Source organism: Budorcas taxicolor, chromosome 3, assembly GCF_023091745.1.
Source record: "Budorcas taxicolor isolate Tak-1 chromosome 3, Takin1.1, whole genome shotgun sequence".
Lineage (NCBI taxonomy): Eukaryota > Metazoa > Chordata > Mammalia > Artiodactyla > Bovidae > Budorcas > Budorcas taxicolor.
This window is the reverse complement of record NC_068912.1, coordinates 18,839,717-18,863,785: the sequence shown is the minus strand read 5'-3', so window position 1 is coordinate 18,863,785 and position 24,069 is coordinate 18,839,717. Positions and strand designations below refer to the sequence as shown.

The 24,069-nt window shown below is 37.8% G+C and overlaps 1 protein-coding gene across 1 annotated transcript in view; it reads right to left on the bottom strand.

The window, feature by feature from the left end:
• Positions 1–412: 412 nt before the first annotated feature.
• The window catches only part of HRNR (hornerin), a 90,517-nt gene continuing 66,860 nt past the window's right edge, over positions 413–24,069 (bottom strand). Inside the window, exons 13-14 of the mRNA XM_052637321.1 lie at positions 12,006–12,071; positions 413–642 (exon numbers count right to left, since the gene is read on the bottom strand). Of these exons, the coding sequence (XP_052493281.1) occupies positions 413–642; positions 12,006–12,071 (296 nt within the window). The remainder of the gene's footprint in view (positions 643–12,005; positions 12,072–24,069) is intronic.

Below are 24,069 nucleotides of genomic sequence, written 5' to 3'. Positions count from 1 at the left end.
GTGTCTCCTGCCTGGCCATGGGAAGACCCACGTTGGTTCCTTGAAGTGGATCCGGACCTGTCTTGGGTGGTCACAGAATGCCTGCCTTCATCTCCTGAATATCCTTCACTGTCAGTGGCCTGACTAACACTGGATTCCCTGTGTCTCCTGCTTCCAGATCCAGTGGAGCTTTGTCCGTGGCCAGTCCCAGAGCGTCTGGAGCTGTCTCTCGATTGTTCATGGCGACTCCCCTGTCCGTGGGAAGTTCTTGATCCAGAGTCTCCGTGGACAGATTCTCTCTGCCTATGGCTGTCTGCCTGCCCATGACGTGACTCTGATCGCCGAGATGTGTCTCCTGCCTGGCCATGGGAAGACCCACGTTGATTCCTTGAAGTGGATCCGGACCTTCCTTGGGTGGTCACAGAATGCCTCCCTACATCTCCTGAATATCCTTCGCCTTCACTGGCCTCATTAACACTGGAATCTCTGTGTCTCCTGCGTCCAGATCCATTGAAGGTTTGTTCATAGCCAGTTCCATAGCGTCTGGAGCTGTCTTCTGATTGGGCATGGTGGCGTCCATTTCTTTGTGTAGTGCTTGATTCTGTTTCCGTGTTGGGAAAGTTGTTTCTTTCCAGAGTAGCCATCTTATGTGTTTTTCAACTTCTGCAAAAGAAAAGAAAATATAATTTAATCCAGTTCTTTTCTTTTTTGTGTTGTCACTGTTATTATAATTAATTTCCACATTTTTAGATCTACCACCTATTTGGACAGCTTTAATATTGAGATAAAGACAAAAGAGGAAATAGTTCTATCTTTTGCATTGTAAAATTAGTATTGTTTTTATTCAATTACTAAGACTACCAATTTCTTGTCCATGAATACTCTAATGGCAGGATCAGTATATTGTCACAGACCTCAGTGTGATGTAGATAAGTATGTAATGCTCATCTGACAATTTATTATCAGAAGTTTATAGAAGGACACTAACATCAGCTAATATAAATTTTGTTGACACAAATTTGCTGAAAATCAGCTTTCTAAAAGCTGCTTTCCAAAATGATTAGTGTGTTGAGGGACCATTTGCTGTAAGTCAGTTTGCCAAATGGCCCAGCACTCAGTGAGTTTTGGCCTAGTTTTTTATTTTTTTCCTGAGTAATTCATGAGGTTTTCAGCATTTTTCATTGTATAGCATGATTTTTATTTTCAGGATTAGAGTAAACTTTGTTTTTTTTCCTCTTAAGTAATAGCATATAAGCAATGTCATTTTATCTCTTTAAGGAAGCAAAGAAGCTCCCAAGCATTATCAGTAAATCTAAATAAGCATTTATCCTATAATAATACTACATAAAGTTTATTATAAAATGATAATTATGTTATTTTATGAAAACAGACAAACTAAAATAGTATAGGAAACAACAATGTGTAAGTCATAGCCATATTAGTCACACAAAAAGCATTTATGAACCTTGCCTTGTTTGATAAGAAGAAATAGGTGATGATCAGTCTTCGACATGGTTACACATGTAATTTTGGTTAGTTTATTGGAAACCCTGACAGAGTAGAATTTATAACTTTTTAAACATTAGAGGGAAAAGTGGAATAAAAAACACAATTTTCAGGCCAGGAAAGACCTGACACAGTAAAGGCTGGGTGAGGAAAATAAAAAATGAGTAGAATTACATACAATTTTATCATTCATTACAGTACATATAGTAGGAATAAGATTGCAGATCAAAAAGTAGATTCTAAATGTTGAATTAAAATAAAGTTACATGCTTCTTACGAAATAACACCCCTAAGATTTAAGAGATTTTCATTCTTTGTTATTTATGATAGTATTGAACCTTGAACTTGATTATAATTACAGTATCTCCAAAATCTTACTCTTGAGAATTGCACACTGACTTCCTCTTACACTCTGACTTCAATAATTCTTTGATCTCACTGTCTGTTTATGTTTTATAAATTCACTTTACTTTTTTCCTTGGTTAGCGATTATGTTTAATCTCTCTCAGTGTTCCTTTGTCACGCCCTCTATTCCTTAACCTACTTTTTGTTATATACACTGGGGAAGCTCCAATAGCTTCTTATTTTCCTTTATTTGAGGATATATCCTTGATTTGAGGGGCTTCTCTGGTGGCTCAGACAGTAAAGAATCTGCCTGCAATGCGAGAGACCCAGGTTCAGTTTGTGGGTCAGGAAGATCCCATGGAGAAGCGAGTGGCCTCCCACTCCAATATTCCTGCCTGCAGAATTCTATTTTATATACTGAGAACTTTGGATCTGTGAAAAAATAATTTCTTCATTTTTGGCAATGTCTGATCATCCAACCTATTGCATTTGTATCCATATAGCTTAACCGTCACTGCTGTTACACAGATAGATTAACTCTTTGTACTTCTGTCCTTTATTTTGGCACTGGATCTGACTCTCTCTTGACTGTTCAAACTCTTTTTTCAGTTATCCATTTCCATGCGTCATCAATTTATCTTTCTCTACTGGATAATTCCCTTCAGCATATATTCATGCTGATATGTCTCTTATTGAACACCCTCTCCTGCTGTCCCACGTAATCCTTGAGGCACCACCTGATTTATATTTTCTTTTTTGTAGCAAAATCACTCAAAATATATGCCCATATTTTCTTTCTTCACTTCTTAGTTTTTTAACTCAAATTTTCTTTCTTTCTCAAAAAGTCACCAAAACTTTTCATGAAGCTAAAAAATTCCCTTCACCCTACCAAATCCACCTATCCATTTTCATTTCACAAATTGCTTGACATATCAGTATCATTTGATGCCGCTTGCTACACCCTCCTTTAAAAAGACCTGACATTTTCTTGTTTCTCCTTCAGCCTCACTACTCACTTTCTCTTAGTCTCCTCTTTTGGCCCCCGATGTTGATATTTCTTGAGATTCACTCCTAAGCTTCTTTTATATTTATAGTCCCTCAGAGGCTCATCTAGCAGTAAGTCTGACAGATGAGTTTTCAAAAGAAACAACAGAAGCCAGAAAATATTCTCATCATCTTTCTGTAGGAAAATAAGTTCTAATCTAGAATTCTATACCCAGTGAGAGTATTCATGAAAAAAATAATCAGTAAGGATATTTTCAAGCAAATAGATCTGCTATGAAGGAAATGTTAAAATGTGATCCTAGTTGGAAGCACAGGGAAGTGGGAAAGAATGAAGAATAATTAAAAGAGTAAATGTGTGGGGAACTCTAAATGGAGATTGATTGAATAAAAATAATAACAATAATGGTATCTTCAGGATATGAGATGGAAAGAATTAAAATGTATAACAGTATTAGATAATACTACATAAGGATCAAGTGAAATTCAACTATTATAGAATGCTTGAATTTTGGGGGTAGGTAGTGGTTAAAATATTTTTAATGATATTCTCTAATAAGTCAATTATATATACTGTCATCTTTAGGGTGAGCATGAAAAGAGTAGTAGAATATATAATTAATAAACTAGTTGGGCTTCCCTGATAGCTCAGATGGTAAAGAATCTGCCTACAATGCAGGAGACCTGGGTTTGATTCCTGGTTTGGAAAGATCCCTTGGAGAAGGGGATGGCAACCCACTCTAGTATTCTCACCTGGAGAATCCCATGGACAGAGGAGCCTGGTGGGCTCCAGTCCATGGAGTCGCAAAGAGTTGGACATGATTGAGTGCTAACACTTTCTTTTCTATGAGGAAAATTAGGTGATAAAAATTTAATTTATTCAAAAAAATTAAGAAGAGGAGACGTGACTGAAGCAACTTAGCATGCAAGATCAGCAGTTTACTCCTAAGAATATTCCCAGTAGAAATCGATATGCGTTTGTAACCAAAAATCACGTACAAAAATGTTCATAGCTGTATTATTTATAATACCTCTGCAAATGGAAACAACCCAATAACTATCAATAAAAAAAAGACTAAATACATTGTGGTATTTTCATATAATAGAGGTGAGAGTGAAGGATAGCCTAGACTAGGATGGAAGTGGTAGACAGGAAGACAGATGGATTGGCATGTATAGCAGTCAGAGTTAGCTGGTCAGGGTGGTGAATCTGGTGTGAAGGAGAGAATGGAGACATGCATAGCTTCTAGATTTAGGTTTGAACAAAGAGTGATGTCTCACTATTTCTATTACCCCTTCATCTCTGATGAAGTTGAAAATGCAGTCCATCTCCTTGCTCCCACCATTGCCTATGATCCTATTTTCCACATAGACGCTCAGAATGATCTTGTTATTCTTCCTGCTTAATACTCTCCAATGGCTTCTCCTCTACTTCAGATAATGTGCAGACTCCACTCTGCCCCTCTTTACATGGCCTACCCATTTAGCTCTGTGACTCACCATAGACCACTGTTCCTCTTTTACTCATGCTCTAGGCACACTATCTTCTTTTAAAGCAAGTTTACTCTTGCTTTAGAATCCTCTTATTTGCCTTGACTTGTTTCTTCTGTCATTAAGATCTCTGCTCAAAAGATAATTCCCCAGAGAGGCCTTTTCTAACCCTCCAATCTCAAGTACTATCCTCCTATTACATTACTATATCACTGTCTTATTTTCTTCATTGTACTTATCTCTATTCAAAATTTTCGTTCATTTCTTGTTTACTGAATGTATCCCCCTACTAAGTTTACATTGTTCACTGCCACATAATCAGCCAAGAGCAGCATATGGCAAATGGAAGGTAGTTAAGATGTATTTATTCAATGAATGGATAAATAGATAATCCAGCAATATTAAGAGAGTAGCCTTGTGAAAAGCAAATTTATGCCCTCGTTTTTGTTCTATATCAAAGTGAACTTTTAGTAACATTGCCACTAAAAACAGAAAACCCCAAACATCCAGAACTTTTGGCCTCAGACCACACATACATTGAGATCTCCACTTGGCTTAAGAACAAGTAGACAAGGTGAGATTTAGTCCGTCTTACTTACTTCCTTCCTTCACCAGAAGAGCAAGGAGATTGTAGCCCGGAGGAGCTTGCTGGGTGCTGAAGTCTGGGATCATTGCCTTTTTATAGCAGGTCCATCTAGGGAGGAGCCATCTTCTGTAGGATGGTCTGATTCATTCCTAACCAAACTCTGATCCACCCATATCTCCACCTCGATTTCTCCAGAGACCTGTTTACTTCCCAACTTGCTCACGTACTCATCTGTACTTGTTTTACCAAGTTACAATTTAGGTTTACATCATTCCCGTGCATACTGTAGCTTTCATGAAAGATTCCCTTTGGCTAGCACAGGCTCTTTGTGTGCAGGGTCCATACCTTCTGGGTGTTGTTGTTGTTACCCCCACTTTGAAAGGTAGATGCTTGATGAATATCTACAGATTAGTGTGCTTCCTTATCCTTGTCTCTAGAGGAAAAGTAGAGTATACATTTTTGAAAAAATTAAATTTGGGTTATATTTAAGCCAGTGTTACAAGCACCTATCTACAGGTCCCTTTTATTAATAAATTCCATCTCTGAATCCTGAGAGAACTTGCCATGATGAACGTTGATCTTCTACAAAGTATAGTGAACACAGAGAAGATAGGCATATTTAATTTTGATTTTTCAAAAAAGCAAGAACGTGGGCTCTTGAGTTAGAAGCAGTGATCACTAGGAGCTGACATGAACTTATTAGGTAAGAATCATTAGTCTTGTTTTCAAGGTTGTTAATTGGGGTACCAGAGACATGTTCTACTTACTCTTCCTGTGGGATAAGCTGTGGCTTTTCTCATTGACCTCATAACTATACAGGGAATGCCTATCCTTGGCCTCTCTTAATTTCTAAACTATATTTCCACTTGGACGTCCCCTAGTTACCTCAGTCCATACTGTTCAAAACTGAACTCATTTTCATGCCTTATGCCAAAATATACTATCCTCCAGAGGTCCATATATTGGTCCATCCACTGAGTATCTAAAGCCACATAAAGTCTTTTTCTGTTTCTCTCTATCTTTAGCCCTTATGCTCACGTCATACTTGACATATCACTTCTCCCTAGACTTGTATTATGTTCTTAATATACAGGCTTATCCTCTATCTCCAGCATGGCAATTTTAGTTCTGGACCTCACCATCTTTCAGTTGGACATTAGTAAAAAGTACCATAACCAGCCCCCCTACTAATAGCCTGCTGGATTCGTCTTTTACCCTTTTCACTCTTTTTGGTGGCTGCTGCTTGCCTAGAGAATTCCAAATTTCTTTACTTGATGTATAAGCCTCCTCACGGTAGGAACGAATCTGTGTCTTTTAAGCAGCTTCTCTGATCACCTTATTTTATGGGAAAGTCACTCTAGACTGATCCACATTCCTTGCATGACCTTTTTTTTTTTTTTAAATTTTAAAATCTTTAATTCTTACATGCGTTCCCAAACATGAACCCCCCTCCCACCTCCCTCCCCATAACATCTCTCTGGGTCATCCCCATGCACCAGCCCCAAGCATGCTGTGTCCTGCGTCAGACATAGACTGGCGATACGATTTTTACGTGATAGTATACATGTTAGAATGCCATTCTCCCAAATCATCCCACCCTCTCCCTCTCCCTCTGAGTCCTAAAGTCCATTATACACATCTGTGTCTTTTTTCCTGTCTTGCATACAGGGTCGTCATTGCCATCTTTCTAAATTCCATATATATGTGTTAGTATACTGTATTGGTGTTTTTCTTTCTGGCTTACTTCACTCTGTATAATTGGCTCCAGTTTCATCCATCTCATCAGAACTGATTCAAATGAATTCTTTTTAACGGCTGAGTAATACTCCATTGTGTATATGTACCACAGCTTTCTTATCCATTCATCTGCTGATGGACATCTAGGTTGTTTCCATGTCCTGGCTATTATAAACAGTGCTGCGATGAACATTGGGGTACATGTGTCTCTTTCAATTCTGGTTTCCTCGGTGTGTATGCCCAGCAGTGGGATTGCTGGGTCATAAGGTAGTTCTATTTGCAATTTTTTAAGGAATCGCCACACTGTTCTCCAAAGTGGCTGTACTAGTTTGCATTCCCACCAACAGTGTAGGAGGGTTCCCTTTTCTCCACACCTCTCCAGCATTTATTGCTTGCATGACCTTTTAATGGTACAGCACTATTCAGATTCTCTACATGCTGTCCTTACTACTGGGGAGTCCCTCACCCTTAGCTTCTTTTCATCCTTTAAGCCTCTCCAGAATCACCACCTCCTTTATAAAGCCTCACCTTACATCTCCAGATAGATCATTGTTCCTTCATATACTCTGTAGTTCTCTCTCTTTTACCACTGGTGATATTTTAATGATTTATTTTTGTGTCTGCACAAAATTGTGTCCCAATTTTGTGTCTCTTCTCACACGGTCGACTGGATCTTGACTCACTTTTTGTGTTCTTAGACCCATATAGTTCCTAAGACATGATCAAAACAGAAGTGCAGGGTGGGTTGGGGATAGGGTGAAGTTGATCTTGTCAAGGAGGTAGAAATATGCCTGAGTTTTACTACTTTGTTCAGAGACCTCATTTTTAACCTTATGAGACCACCAATTATTTCTTTTCTCTTGTGGAACATTTAGTTAACATCCACCGAACACAAGTCTTCATTTTCTCCTCCTTTCTTTTGGGCTTAATTGTCTTTTTGTCAAGAACTTTTTGTCTCTCTCTTACTAGGCTATAATAATAGTTAAAATCAATGTTGCATGGCCATTCATTATGTGCCAAGAATGTGCTAAGGTTTTACACACATTCCTCCTAATCCTCAGAACAATCCTGTGAGGTCATTATTATTATCTGTAATTTTGAGATGAGGGAACTGATAGTAATGCAGCGCCCAAGATTACCCAGTGAGTAGGTTACAGAACCAAGATTCAATCCCAGGACATTCAGACTCCAACTCCCACATTATTTCCAGTGTAACACATTGCTCTGGGTGTGTGAATCTCCCCCCACAAAGCCATTTTTGTATTTTGGTGTTTTAAAACAGTGTTTCTCTCAAAGTGTCCTACATCCTGGGTGAACTCAACCTTGGACATCATTGCAGGGGCAGCAGTGTGAGTGAGCTGAGGAAAGTGGAATCAGAAGAGTGGCAAGAGTGGGGCAATCTGGGCTCTGATGTTTTAGTGACCAGAGGACACAAATCTTTCAATTTCCTATCCATAGAGGGCAGACCTGGTAGTCGGCTCCTGCACTATTTTCTTGACTATGTTATGATAATTATATTCTTATCAATAACTTGGATGAAAATATGTGCAAATGGCAGATATTTTTAGGACAGAGTGAAGTTTCAAGGACATTGTATTGCATCGCACCAATAGCTCAAATCTAATAAAAATGTTTTGTTTAGTCGCTAAGTTGTATCCAAGTCTTTGTGACCCCATGGACTACAGCCTGTGAGGCTCCTTGGGCCATGGGATTTCCCAGGCAAGAATACTGCAGTAGGTTGCCATTTCCTTCTCCAAGGGAATCTTCCTTGACCAGGGATTGATCCTGCATCTCCTGCATTGGCAGGCAAATTCTTTACCACTGAGCCACCAAGGAAGCCCAGAAAGAGACAAACTGAGGACTGAGCTTCAAACTGAGGACAGAGTTAATACCACAACTGACCAGAGTAGGTTGGATGGAGAAAAAAGGAAGCAGCAAAGGCCTTTGTACAAGACAAATCCCACCATCTTTCAGCTGATGGGCCAAGATTTCAACTACAGGATCCTGGGTGGGTTTAGTTCTGCTCCTGCAGGCCAAAGGCTGGAGATGCTAGCAGCACAGTGAGTAAAATTCTGACTTTGGTTCTAAATTAAACTTTACAAGGACAAGGTATAAGCCATGAGAGGGTAAGAGAGGGGATACTGTGGCAGTGGCAGTGAGATGTAGTGGCCCCAAATGTTTAGGCTACATTAAAAGAAGCACATTAACTGGAGCAAAATAAGTGGTGCTGTTCTTCACTTGGTACTTGTCAGATTGTTTCTATAGCTTTTTCTTTAGTTCTCACCCCAACTTCTCAACAGGGATGTTGTCAACTTGTTATGTGTTCTGAATCAAGTAAGTAGGGTGATTGACCAGATGGGTGGTAAAGGGAATGGCATGAGATGCAAGTGGTGGAAACAGAATATTTGCTTTCACATATATGGGAAGCTCTGATAATTGGGTTGTATAAACGCTCAGATAAATGGGTAGAAAACATAAGAAAGTGTATTTTGGCTTTAAATAAGAAAGGACATTTTAATAGAATTGTCCAAGCATGAAAATAAGATGGTTTGGAGACAGTTCCCTGTCACTGCCTAGAGAATGTTGAATTGGATGAGTTGTTGGCATTCAGTTAGCCTAGGCTCTTTGTACTGTGGTTGACCGTTAGGAGGTCCAATGCTACATGCCTTATAAAGCAACAATTCAGGACTTGGGCCTCCAACTCAGATTTTTCACTCCAAATGCACTTTGCATCTGCATCTATTACTGGAGATAGGGTTAATTTTGAGGGTTGTTGAGTAGAGGAATATTTGGGTGGATGTTTGATAAATCCCTCTTTCAAACTGAGAGTTGTGATTCTATGATTCAGGTAAATTGCTTTGCCTGACTTGATTCAGCTCAACTCAGATGGCCTGAGTGCAGTTTACTACTTGATCAGTGTGGTTTACCACTGCAGGGGTAACAGAACTATTAATGCCACTTTATAGTAGAATTTCCACTACACTCTATATATATGGAATATGCTTCCATATTCTGCTTCCTGCTAACACACCTGATCTCTCTTACATATTAGCTTTTTACTTTTATAATCCCAAAGAATTTTCCTTTTAAACCTTTAAAATCACTGACCATGGTCTAGTAAACTCCAAGATGTAAGGTGTCTTCTCTATCCTCAAAGAGACCTTACTCTTCACCTCAGTGTTAACCAGACAATGAAATGGTTTCAGAGGCATTTTAGGTGTCCACAGTTACATCTCATGGCTGCCAGGATTTGTTAAGGTATGAAGTGCTAAGTCTGAATCATGTCCAACACTTTGTGATCCCATGGACTGTAGCCCACTAGGCTCCTCTGTCCAAGGAATTCTCCAGGCAAGAATACTGGAGTGGGGTGCCATTTCCTCCTCCAGGGGATATTCCTAACCCAGGGACTGAACCTGCATCTTGCGTTTCCTGTATTGACGGGCAGATTCTTTACCACTGAGCCACCTGGGAAGCCTAAGTTGTGAAGAAAGCTCCCCAAATGTCAAGCATTATTGACAAATCAGAAATTATAGGATTTCAGTTGCAATCATTCATTTGTGGTTGTCCCTCCCTTTTCCTATCCAATGGGCTGGAAGGGCATTATGCTGCCATATGGCCTGTAGGCTGCTGATGTGGGTCAAGCTGTCACGATTCAAGGGAGCAGTCCTTTGAGATGTGTGACTGAGGCTGTAGGAGTGAAGGGGAGGAATTTGTGGTTAAATGATTTCCTATTGGAGTTGTAGTCATCTCCTGGGAAGTGCTGTTTTGGGGGGTAGAATTTTTCCAGGTTGAATATTCTCCTGGGTTCCTTGGCATATTGTAGGTTATGTTCCTACTTGGCTATCTTGTGGTGGAGAAATATCTGGCAGGAACACCTCTATTCATAGCTGGTATTTACCAGGACAGTAGTGAAAAAAAGTAGTGCTGATCACAAGGAAAAAGTCAAGTGGTCTTCTGTGACTTCAGGTTCTTCTTCAATTGTGTATATGTGTGTGTGTGTGTGAGAGAGAGAGAGACAGAGAGAGAAATAGAGAGAGAAAGGAGAGAAGGGGGATGAGAGTGAGAAAGAGTTTTTTCTAGATGTACACAAGACATTTTATGCCAATCTGGATTGCCTCTCAGTTTTTTTACATGCCCAATTGACAAATTGGAAATCAATAATTGAACTGAAGGAATCCTATTGCGAAAGTGTGTGTGTGTGTGTGTGTGTGTGTGTGTGTGTGTGTGTGTGTGTGTGTGTATGTGTAATTCATGTGATTCCAGCTACTAAAGATACAGGTCATACACATAAACACACGTACACACACAATTTGAAAATGTATGGGACAGACACAGTGGAAATGATTGAAGACAAATCCTTTGAATGTGCTAAGTCACTTAGTTGTATCTGACTCTTTGTGACCCCGTGGACTATAGTCTACCAGGCTTTTCTGTCCATGGGATTCTCCAGGCAAGAATACTAGAGTAGGTTGCCATTTCCTTCTCCAGGGGATCTTCCCAACCCAGGGATCAAGCCTGTGTCTCTTATGTCTCCTGCGTTAGCAGGCACTAACACTTTACCACTAACACCACCTGGGAAGCCAGATCTTTGGAACGGTGGGGAAATATTTCCCAGGAGCACTTATATCCGTAAGACATTATTTTTCTGAAAAGCATAATGGTTTAATAAATTTCTCATGTACAGCTCCAGAGAAGGCCATAAGCTTTCTTGGATGAGAAGGGAGTAGCATCTATGCAGTACTGTGTTATATGAAAATTTTCTCTAACAATTATGGACAAAAACAAGAAGAGAAAAAATAATAGAAAGGATGATAGAAAATGCAACTGATTACCTCGTTGTTGTTAAGGAAAAAGGCTTCATGACTTAGCTTTTGAATGGTTATGAACAAAGGGATTATAAGATCTTTAGAATGGTCATATTGGCAATGACTAGTATCAGCACTAAAGGATTGACCTGTCCCCATTCCATGTTCCATAAAAACAGTGCGTTTGGGTGACAGAGTGGTACAGCATTAGGAAACTGAAAAAGAGGGATCTAGGAGCAAGCTAGGACAGAGACATTATAGCTATTATGACCAGACTTCACCAGTGTCACCTGTTCAGACAGAGACTAGCATAGACCAGTGATTCCAGGAGAATGTGGAAGAATAGGAAGGGCTAGAACTTGGAATAAACTCCCACTCCCCTTCTTACCTGCTCCCTTTATATGTAGGGATATTATAGGCAGAGATAGATTAGAATGTATTCTGGAGGGAATTTTTTTGCAGATGTCAGAGGGAAGTTCAGATGAAGAACAGGTCACAGCATTCAGGGATCATTCATTCATTCAACAAACATATATCACCAGCTGACTACTCACCAGTCATGCCTACCATGGCGGCATCAGTGAAGAAGTTATGCTTGTCATCCTCAAAGAATTCATAATCTAAAAACAGACATGTGAACAACATGATATATATTCATATATGTATATGAATGTACATTTTACTATATGTGTTATATATCTATATATGAATAAAAATTTCTTTATCCACTCATCTGTTGAAGAACATTTAAGGTGTTTCCACATTTTGGTGATGTGAATAATGCTGTAAATATCTCTGAGATTCTGATTTTCTTTTCTTAGCTATATACCCCAAAGTAGGATTGCTGATAGTTCTGTTTTTCGTTTTTTTGAGAAATCACTGTACTGTTTTCTATAGTGATTGTACCAATTTCCATTCCTACCAGCAGTGTATAAGGTTTCCCTTTTCTCAACAACTTCACCAACATTTGTTATCTCTTGTTTTTGAAAATAGCCATCCTAACAGGTGTGAAGTGATATAGCTCACTGTGGTTTTGGTTTACATTTTGCTGATGGTTAGTGAGACTGAACACCTTTTCATGTATATATTGGCCATTTGCCTGTCTTTTTCCAGAAAAATTTCCATTAGTCCCTTTGCCAATTTTAAATTTGATTATTTGCTATTTTTGCTATAAAGTTGTATGAGTTCTTTATTTTTGATACTAGCCCCTTGTCAGATAAATGTTTTACAAATATTTTCTCTCATTCTATAGGTTACCTTTGCAATTTCCTGACTGTTTCCTTACTGGGCAGAAGATACTTAGTTTGATATAGTCTCTCTTGTTCATTTTAGCTTATCCTCTTTTAGAGAGATGAAGAAGATTTGATACCTGAGCTGAGTTTTAAAGAATGTATATTTTTGGAAAAGAGCAGAGGGAGATGAACCTTGAAAGTCTGTATGGAAAGACCTCAAAAGTCATAGTAAGTCATGTGATGTTATCTTATTTACATTGGATAGCAACTGGAGAGTTTTTAACTAAAAATGTGTCAAGATCTAATTCTTATTTAGTAAAATTAACTCTACTAAGATTATGGATGGTAAGTTGAGATTGCTATAGGCAAGGATGCAACCATTTTGTGAAAAAGAAGGGAGATAATGATATTTCAAACTAAGGTGTTGGCAGTAGGATTGAAGGGAGGAGACATTTCAGAATTAGAGCTTGACAGTGCATTGGATACAGAGGTTGAGGGAAGGCAAAGAACAAGGGCAATAGGTTCGAGTTTTGCCATTGTGGGCAGACAGGTTAGAGAGGAAGAGGGGCAGTCTCAATACAGTAGGGTCTGACTGGTGGACAGAACTCAGTGATGGAGAACCTAGGAACAGGAGACTTAGATGGGTAAGTGATGGGGAATTGCGATCAACAATATCAGTTAGTGGGTAGCAGGATTTTAGGGCTCCTATTTCAGACCAAGATTTTAATTTTGGAAGCAGAAAAGGCAGAAAAACAATGTCCTCACATGGGACACCAAAGAACCAGGAATCAGGCAGAGACCTGATTATCACTACTGAGAGGGATCAAAGCCAGACTAGCAGAACAGGTGACCTAATACTGATTCCTGAACTTTGGGCAACTTCCATTCTTAAAATCCTTCTCCTGAAGGTCAATACTTGTTCTGGGTAATGAGGAATCTCATTGAACTTCCAGCACCTGAAGACCCCTCTACCTGCTCTGCACCCACCTTTTTTTTTTTATCAACTTGGACGTTAGTTGCAAATTTCTTGGTTATTCATCCATCATAATCCACCACCTACACACTGTAGATTAGGCAGATGTTTGGCTGATAATCTTCATAATTATAGGTGTTGAGTAACTCCAGCTGTATCACACCCTTCTCACCCAGGTGTAGCTGGGGGAGGGCCCAGAATAATGTGTGTGACTTAGCTGTGGGGCCAGAAGTTTTGCGTAGTCTACTAGACTGATGGGTTCAGAAGGTGAACCACTCTGGCATATTGTTTATAATTTCTGCTTATTGCAAATATAAAAAAATCACTTATGACTCTAAACTACCATATGTCCAGAAGAATTGCTGAGATTGAAGGCTACAAAGTCCTTAAAGTGTGACTTCATGAGATAAATGATTCTATTATTGTTAACCACAATATTGGTTTTTGTTCTATCCTATTGTTGTTAACCATGTAGATTTCCTCATCAATGGTGGTCTTGTTGAAGTAGATTGAAGTGGAGGGGGACTCTCGGCACACCAACATTTCCACTTGATTTTTCAGCATTGCCTAAAGTATGACCAGATTTTCTCAATTTCTTTTTTTTTTTTTAGTCAAGTACCCTGTATTTAAGGGGCTGTTAGCTATCTAGAAAAGATTATTACAGTTGTTTATGTTATTTGTATTTCAGTGAGAGATAAGAGAAATAATAGCACAAATAACCAATTCTAACTCTTGAGGTCAGGAATCTCATATCCAATTGGCATAAAGATACAGTGCTTAGGACCCACAATAATTTTAGGGGTCTATGAAAATATTTTAATTTCTTTTAAAACAATAAGCTTTTAGGTTAGGTAGAAATATATTTTAATATATTATTAAATTCAGTTTTATAACAATTCAACTCTAAAGTATAAATTTTAATTTTAGTAGAGAAAGGGGTCCAAAGAGGAAAAATTGCTTAAAATCCACGAAAGTAATAAAGCAGTCATAGTTAGAAGAAAGATAAAGAAAAGTTTCTTGAGGAGATGGCTATTTAAGTTGATTAAAATGAAGATAGTTGCTCTCCTATAAGAGGAGGACAAGAGAAGCATTTCAGCTAAAGGGAGTAGCAAGAGCTAAGGTCCCAAATGTATGTATTGGCTTAACATATGTTTCAGAAACTCTAAAAACACTATCAGCTCAAATGTATGGAAAAATTCGAGAATGAGTATGGATGTCACCAAAATTTGTTTATGTACATGTAGCTCTTTTGGTACATTAAGAAGCAGAATACCTCAAGGATGAGAAATAGAAGACTGATTTATTTCTGTAATAGATAGGAGCACAGGAAAACAAAGAAACAAAAAGAACACTGACAGACAGTACTATATCTTAGTAATTAACTCAGATAGAGCTCCTCACTTCTAGGCAGGTAAGTATACTTCTTGTGGCTTAGCTGGTAAAGAATCTGTCTGCAATGCAGGAGACCTGGATTCTATCTCTGGATTGGGAAGATCCCCTGGAAAAGGGAAAGGCTGCCCACTCCAGTATTCTGGTCTGGAGAATTCCATGGACAGTCCATGGAGTTGCAAATAGTCAGACATGACTGAGCGACTTTCACAAGTATACTTTTTTAAAAAATATAAATTTATTTTATTTATTTTTTAAATTTAAATTTATTTTAATTGGAGGCTAATTACAATATTGTATTGGTTTTGTCATACATCAACATGAATCTGCCATGGGTGTACATGTGTTCCCCATCCTGAACCCCGCCTCCTACCTCCCTCCCCATACCATCCCTCTGGGTCATCCCAGTGCACCAGCCCCAATCATCCTGTATCCTGCATCAAACCTGGACTGGCAATTCATTTCTTATATGATATTATACATGTTTCAGTGCCATTCTCGCAAATCATCCCACCCTCTCCCTCTCCCACAGGGTCCAAAAGACTGTTCTGTAGTGGTTTTGCCATACATTGACATGAATCTGCCACGGGTGTACATCAGACCTGCTCAATAAAGGAGTCAATGACATCTCATGTGTTTCCATTGGAATTTCTATGTAATTCCATCCTGTTCTTGGGAAGTGTAAATAACAATGCCTAATCAACCCAGGACAAATAAAGACATAATTGCTGATTACGAATTATCTGTTTTAGTGAGTCTGAAAATGGATGGTGATGTAGCATGGTGGTAACTAGGTGGAAAAACCTCTCTGACTTCTAAGTTGTAACAGTTGACTCCAGACAGTTGACCAGTCAGTGAAGTAGCAAGGAACAAAAATGTCCCTGAGAAAGAGTCACCATGATTCAGTGGACCTTCTGCCCAGCTTAGGAGAGAGTCTAGTATTTCCAGTGGCCAAAGTCACAGCCTGTGGTACTTCTCAGCAGCCCAGTACCTATTAGTTTAGAGAAGTCAGAGCCTGCTCTTTTCATAGAGAATATTTTGAGCTAATTTTTCTAAAAATGCCATGGTGGTTCTCTTCAAAGTTAGATGATAGGAATTAATCGAGTTTACTGAAACAAAAATCTATAAAACAAATAGGTAACACAAGACCACCATAAATGGTACTTTTCCGAGTAAGCCCAAGAATTCTACATTCTGAGACCATAGTGATTTAGGACAGGCTTTCTCAACCCCATCACTGTTGATCTTGTGGGCTGGATAATCCTTTGTTGTGAGGGGCTGTCCTGAATATCATTCGATATTTAGTTACATCCCAGATTTTCTCAATTTCTAACAGCATTGATTTTGAGGAATTTTTCTTATTTTAGGGTATCCTGACAACCTGGGGCAAAGTCCCCCAGGGCTGGATCATTCACCTTTTCTTGACATTTCACAGTGTTGATTATCAAACCAGTGTGTTAGTCTGCAACCCAGATATTCTGTCTTTGGCTTTTCTCAGAATGATTTTGCTCTTCTGTGACAACCCTTGAGAAACTGAAATAGTTTCTGTCCTCAATTAAAAAAAATAATTTAAATCCGTATTCCCAGATTCTACCTCTTTAATGCATATAGTTTTTATTGACTTGGTCATTAGTTACTCTTACAAAATATACTCTGGTAGGAATTCATATAAGCAATTCATAGAAAACTATTTGCAGTTCTTTTTACAGTATGAATTTAATAATCCTCAAGTATTTTATTTCCCCATGAAATTACTAATTAACTTTTAAGATTAAGTACACTAAATGATTGAACTGAAATAACTCTGTGGTCACAATGTTGGTGTCTCACTGGTGCCTGGATCCCCAAATCCATGATTTAGGCTTGAGAGCTCAGTTTCACAAGTCCTACAGATTGCCCTAGACCTTTAGCTCCTCTAGTTACCAGCTCTGTGATTTTGAACAAATTGCTAACTCCGTGAGGGTTTAAAGTAAGAATAATTGTACATACTTTGCCTGGTTGTTGACGGTATTAAAGGAATTATATGTAAATGATTTGGCACTTTGCCTGATATTATTAGCAGATGTTCAATACATGGCAGTTCTCAGTACTTAGTGTTATTATAAAATCTTACAGAATTGGTAACTCAATGTGAGGGACTCTTTATTTTGATTTGATTTTTACATATGTTTGTATATCCATCAAGAGAGAAGAGTAGGAAGTATTTATCTTTTCCTTATTTTGAAGTATAGTTGATTTGTAATATTATATTAGTTTCAGGTGTACAGCATAGCAAATCAGTATTTTCACAGATTGTACTCCATAAAAAGTTATTAAAAGATAATGACCATAATTCCCTGAGCTATAACAATGTATCTTTGTTGCTTACCTATTTTATACACAGTAGTTTATACCTCTTAATCTCATACCTCTTTCTTGCCCCTCTCTCTTCACTTTCCCACTGGTAACTGCTAGATGTTTTCTGTATCTGTCAGTCTGTTTCTGTTTTGCTATATACATTTGTTTGTTTTATATTTTAGATTCCACATATAAGATGTAAACAGTATTTGTCTTTCTCTACTATTTCACTAATGATAATTTTCTAGGTCCATGCACATTTGTCGAAAATCACAGAATTTCATTCTTTTTTTTTGACTGAGTACTATTTCCCTGGTGGCTTAGTGGTAAAGAATCCACCTGCCAATGCAAGAGATGCGGGTTTGATCTTTGGGTTGGGCAGATCCCCTGGAGAAGGAAGTGGCAACCCACTCCAATATTCTTGCCTGGGAAATCCCATGGACAGAGGAGCTTGGTGGACTATGACCCATGGGGTTGCAAAAGAGTCAGACACAACTTAGCAACTAAACAACAACAACCATTTCATTGTGTGTGTGTGTATATATATAGATACAGATACCACATCTTTTTTCTAGTTTTATTTTGTTTTGGAGTATACTTGTTTAATAATGTTGTGTTAGTTTCAGGTATATAGCAGAGAGATTCAGTTACACATATTTATGTATCTATTCTCTTTCAGATTATTTTCCCATTTAGGTAATTAGAAAGTATTGAGCAGAGTTCCCTCTGCTATACAGTGTATCCTTGTTGGATACATATTTTAAGCATAGTGGTGTGTACATCATGTCAATCCCAAACTCTCAATCTATTCCTCCCTACCTCTTTCTCTCTGGTAACCATAAATTCATTGTCTAAGTCTGTGAGTCTGTTTCTGTTTTGTAAATAAGTTCATTTGTATTGTTTTTTAGATTCCACATATAAGTGATATTATGTGATATTTGTCTTTCTCACTTCACTCAGTTTGAGAATCTCCATGTCCATCCATGTTGCTTCAGATGACATTATTTCATTTTTAATGGCTGAGTAATATTTAATTGTTTATATGTATCACGTCTTCTTTATCCATTCATTTACTGATGTGCACTTGGGTTACTTCCATATCTTAGCTATTGTAAATTGTGCTGCTATGAACATTGGGGTGCATGAATCTTTCAAATTAGTATTTTCATTAGTTTTGGATATATACCCAGGAGTACAATTGCTGGATCATATGATAGTTTTATTTTCAGTTTTTGAGGAGCCTCCACGCTATTTTCCATAGTGGCTGCAACAATTTGTACAGTCCACCAACACTGTAAAAGCATTCCCTTTTCTTCACATCCTCACCAACATTTTTTTATTTGTAGACTTTTGATGGTAGCCATTTTGCTGCAGCAATCTTACAATGATAGGACACCAAAAATGGAGTCAGCAGAGAGGAAAGCAGAGCTGGAAATTAAGAGATGCTCTCAGTCCTGATGATACCATACCCTTTGATCCTTGGACTGAATACTATCTGCCAGACTCATTCAGGACTTTTCAATAAATATAGAAAAGCATAGTAAGATAACCAGGGTACCTTAAGGAAAGGGTGTTAATAGAGAAAGGCAGAAAGAGGAAAATCAAGCTTCCCGCAAATTCTTTAATGGCTTCCTTTTCCCTCTAAACCGAAGACTGAACCAATATTCATCACATTATGATTTTTTTTAAAGGATACATTCTTTTATGAGAAAGAGTAAGGGCCTGCCTGAGGATGTTGGAAGCCTGTTTGGATGTTGGAACCTCTGCAGAAAGAAAAGTGTGTGTCTGTGACCTCTGCCCTGTTCAATGTTAGAAGCTACCTGGCAGTCTAAGCATGGTTTCTATTTAGAAAATGATTTAATTTTCCTTTGTCCAACTTCCCTTTTGTCTTCTGAAGTCAGAGATCCAGAATCTGTTTTTCCTTAGGTCTGCTATTCTTTCCTGTGCCTTCACACCTGCCAGCCCTTCTCATGGAAAGTTTTGTGATCTTATAATATTACATTTGATAGACCTCGACCTCAGGCTTTTTGCTGACTTGAGACTATCAACACCCAGGACACCAAGGTTCATCCACCTCATTAGAACTGAATTTAAATGCATTCCTTTTTAATAGCTGAGTAATATTCCATTGTGCATATGTACCACAACCTCCTTACCCATTCACCTGCTGGTGGACATCTAGGTTTCTTCCATGTCCTAGTTATTGTAAATAGTGCTACAATGAACACCAGGGAGCACGTGTCACATATTTCTTACTTTGTTTAAAATTTGTCTTTAAAATTTGCGTTGTTATTTATGTGTATGTGTGTACTTTTCTTTTATGTAGTGCTATTATATGGTAGATCTCGTTCTGTTTCTTACCTCTTTCACTTAGCATCCATCCTGCTCTATTGTGTATCTAGCCCATTGCTTATAGCTTGCCGTCGTCATGTACCTACTCTGTATCCCTGTGAGCTCCCCTAGTAATGGACATTCATTTGCTTCTAATTTCTCAGCACTAAAAACAATGTCATGATGAATATCTTCTTATGTCCATTAGGGATATCTGAGGAGTGTTTCTCGCAGGCTCTAAACACAGGAGTAGAGTTACCTGGTGGTAGGGTATGTCTGTGCTCGATCTGACAAAATACTGATTGGCGCTACCACAGCTGCACCATTTTACTTTCCCATCAGAAGTGCTTGAGGTTTCCTGAACACACATCTGTCCCAGCCAACTCCTGGCACTATCTAGTCTGTTTCACTAGCGCCTCAATTTGTGTTTCCCTAATTAATAATAAGTTTGAGTATCTCTATGAATATTTTAAAACCACTTTGGTTATCTATTCCATAAATTGCCTGTTCAAATACATTTCTCATTTTTCAGTTAATTTTTTTGATTTAAAGGAGTTCCTTTTATGTTCTAGATGCTACTCCATTGTTGGATTTAGACCCTGCAAATAATTTCTCCCAATCTGTTACCTGTCGGTTCATGCTGCCTTTCACTGAACAGAAGTCTTTAATTATGATGTAGTTAAAGTGATCATTATTTTTGTTTTATGTTGTGTGCTTGTAGAGTTCTGTCTACAATGTCTTTTCCTGCCCTGTGATTATGAAAATATCTTCCTATGTTTTCTTCTGTTTACTTTATTGTTTTATGTTTCACATTTACATCTTTATTGTATTTGCAGTCTAGCTTTGAAATCATTTTAGATAAATTTTATTTTAATTTATAGTGTGAGCTAGGTTTGCAACTCTATCAGTGAAACAGTCTTTCTCCCACTGGTGTGTGGCGCCCACTTTATTGTGTGTTAAATTCTAATGGTTATATTTGTAAGCTCTCCATTACGTTTCACTGATTTATTTGTTGTTGCAATATCACACTTATTATTATGACTTGTTCAGTCACTCAGTCGTGTACGACTCTTTGAGACCCCCATGGACTGCAGCACACCAGGCTTCCCTGTCCTTCACTATCTACTGGAGTTTGCGCAAACTCATGTCCATTGAGTACGTAATGCCATCCAGCCATCTCATCCTCTGTTGCCGCCTTCTCCTCATGAGCTCAATCTTTTCCAGCATCAGAGTCTTTTCCAGTGAGTCAGTTCTTCGCATCAGGTGGCCAAAGTATTGGAGCTTCAGCTTTAGCATCAGTCCTTTCAATGAATATTTAGGATTGATTTCCTTTGGGATTGACTGGTTTGATCTCCTTGCAGTCCAAGGAACTCTCAAGAGTCTTCTCCGGTACCACAGTTCAAAAGCACCAATTCTTCAGTGCTGAGCCTTTTTTATGGTCCAACTCTCACATCCATACATGACTACTGGAAAAACCATAGCTTTGACTATACAGACCTTTGTCAGCAAAGTGATGTCTCTGCTTTTTAACACACTGTCTAGGTTTATCATTGTTTTTCTTCCAAGGAACTAGCGTCTTTTAATTTCATGGCTACAGTCACCATCTGCAGTGATTTTGGAGCCCAAGGAAATAGTCTGTCACTGTTTCCATTTTTTCCCCATATATTTGCCATGAAATGAGGGGACCAGATGCCATGATCTTAGTTTTTTGAATGTTGCATTTTAAGCCAGGTTTTTCACTCTCTTCCACCTTCATATAGTACCTAATACCTAGTGGGGCACATTCCTCCTCTTTGCTCTTCTTTTGTTGACTTGTTGACTTACCTATTCATGTATCTTTATTCTTCCAAAAAATTTTTAGATTAAGGTTATCGCCTTTCTAAAAATTTTATGGTGTATTTGTTATTATATTAAATTTATAGATTCACTTGCTAGATTAATTAGGGATGAGCTGATATATTTATAATATTTGGTATATCCCAAATAAGAGATGGAATGTCTCTCCATTTATTCAGATGATCTTCTATGTTATTTGTTAGATTTAAAATTTTTCTCTATGGAGGTTTTATGTATTGTCATTAATTTCTAACTTATGTTTTTGTTGGTAGCCTGAATGATATCTTGTTTTTTTAAATACACTTTATAATTGGTTATTTTTGGTGAGAAAAATTGCTTTTATTATTTGTATGTTGACCTTACTGACAAATTGTGAATCATTATATGAGTTATAATAGTTTTCTGATTGTGTCTTTTCTAGCTTAAAGATTATATCACCCGCAAATAATAATTTTCTTTTTCTCTCCCCCTCACCCAATCAATATGCTTCTTTTTAGCATCCATCAGAGCACCTCATACTTTAAAAAATACTAACAGTGATATGGTCCCTGATTCTGTTTCTGAAGGAAATGCTTCAGTGTTTTTTCATAAATTGTGAGGTACAATGTAAGGTTTTGATATATAAACTTTACCAGTTTAATAAACTTTCCATTCCCATCTATTTCTAGTTTGAGTTTTTAATCTCTGATATGCTTTGAGGTTCATCAAATACATTCTCTGCATTGTTTTATTTACTTATTTTTATTTTCAGCTATGCTGGGCCTTGCTGTGCACAGGCTTTCTCTAGTTGTGTCGAGTGGGACTGCTCTCTAATTCTGAGGTGTGTGCACTTCTCATTGCCATAACTCCTCATTGTGGAGCATGGGCTCTAGAGCAAGCCGGCTTCAGTATCTGTGGTGCCTGGGCTTAGTTGCCCCATGGCATATGGGATCTTCTTGGACCAGGGATCAAACTTGTGTCCCCAGCATTGGCAGGTGGATTCTTAACCACTGGACCACCAAGGAAACCCTAAAATGAAATATTTTATCACAGCAGAATTTCTTTACAAAAAAATGAAAATGAGACCACAGCCAAGGGAAGTTTCTGAGTGACTCATTTGCTAGTCAAGCAAGGAAAACTGTTTGCCTATGTTAAGTTAATTAAATCATATTCAATTGCAGCAGGTGATGAAATATGTCCAGAGAAAATCAACTTGCTGTAAAAGACTAGGCTTTTGGAAAAGACTGAAGAAACTTCACAAATGTTCAGTTAAAAACAAAGCAAATAATTTTGAATGATTTTCTGTTGTTCCTGAGAGTTGATGGATGGTCTCAGGCTGCTTAGTTGTTAATCTGAGGAGTAAATGCTGAGTTAGAAGTTTCTCAAGAATTAGTTTCTGTGAATAATCTGCATGTAACAACTACCTGCAAGGATATTTTCAAAGTAGAGAAAATACTAATTTCTGAAGTAGAATCTGCTAAGCTATGTGACAACTGATGGTAAAAATCCATGTGGAAAAAAAAAGGCTGAGTTGGAAAAATGTTCAAGCTCATGAAAATGTATTGTTAAAGCCTATGACTAATTATGGTGTTATTCATCAGCAGATACTCTGAAAATGTTTGCCTTTGATGTTATGAAACCAGTGGTGTCAGCGGTGAAATTCTTTCACTCTTATGAACTTAGTCATGCTCACTTCTGGGATTCTGAGGTCAGAAGCTGAAGCTGAATACCCTCATTTGCCCTATCACACAACAGTTGAAGGCTTAGCAATGACCATGTTTCATTGTGATGTCTTGAGTTCAAGGCTGAGATTGAAATTTTTACTGAATGAAAAGAATCATCTTCAGCCACTGTTTCTGAACATGAATGGCTTTGGAAATTAGCTTTTGTGGCAGACTTGATAATGTTTTTAAATTAATTTAATCTAAAGTAACAAGGAAAACAGTGCTTAGGTGTGAAAGTTATATTGTGGTAAAGTTATTTCAAAGACAACTAACATTGTTTGAATCATAACGTTATAACAAACTTTTATTGGCTTCCATATTGTCCAGAGTTAAAATAAGAAGTGGGGTCTTCATTGCCATACAGATTTGTAGCATATATATATTCTGAGCTCAGACTACAGTTCCAGTAGCACTTTTTTAGACCTCAAACGCATGTGTAAGGAAATTTCTATTTTTCAAAATCCATATAATTGAAGAGCATTCTCCTTAATCTTCAATTTGAAGGAATTACTTTTTAATATAATGCCATGTTTTAAAGTAAATATCAAGAGATTAATCTAGTAGAATTCTATTAATACCTTCAAGGAATGAATATGCTCCATTAAATTCGTATTTGTGGATTGATATTGGTACTTGGCGATATGTACCATGTGAGATATGAAATATGTAAAATATCATTACACATCAGTAATTAATAGATGACCATTTGCAGTAGATTTTGGTGATAGGAAAAAATGACTTTGAGCCTCAGTTAAATGTTAGTCCTTGAAATTGTAGTTTTTCTCACTGGTAGACCTATATTACAAAAAATTGTATT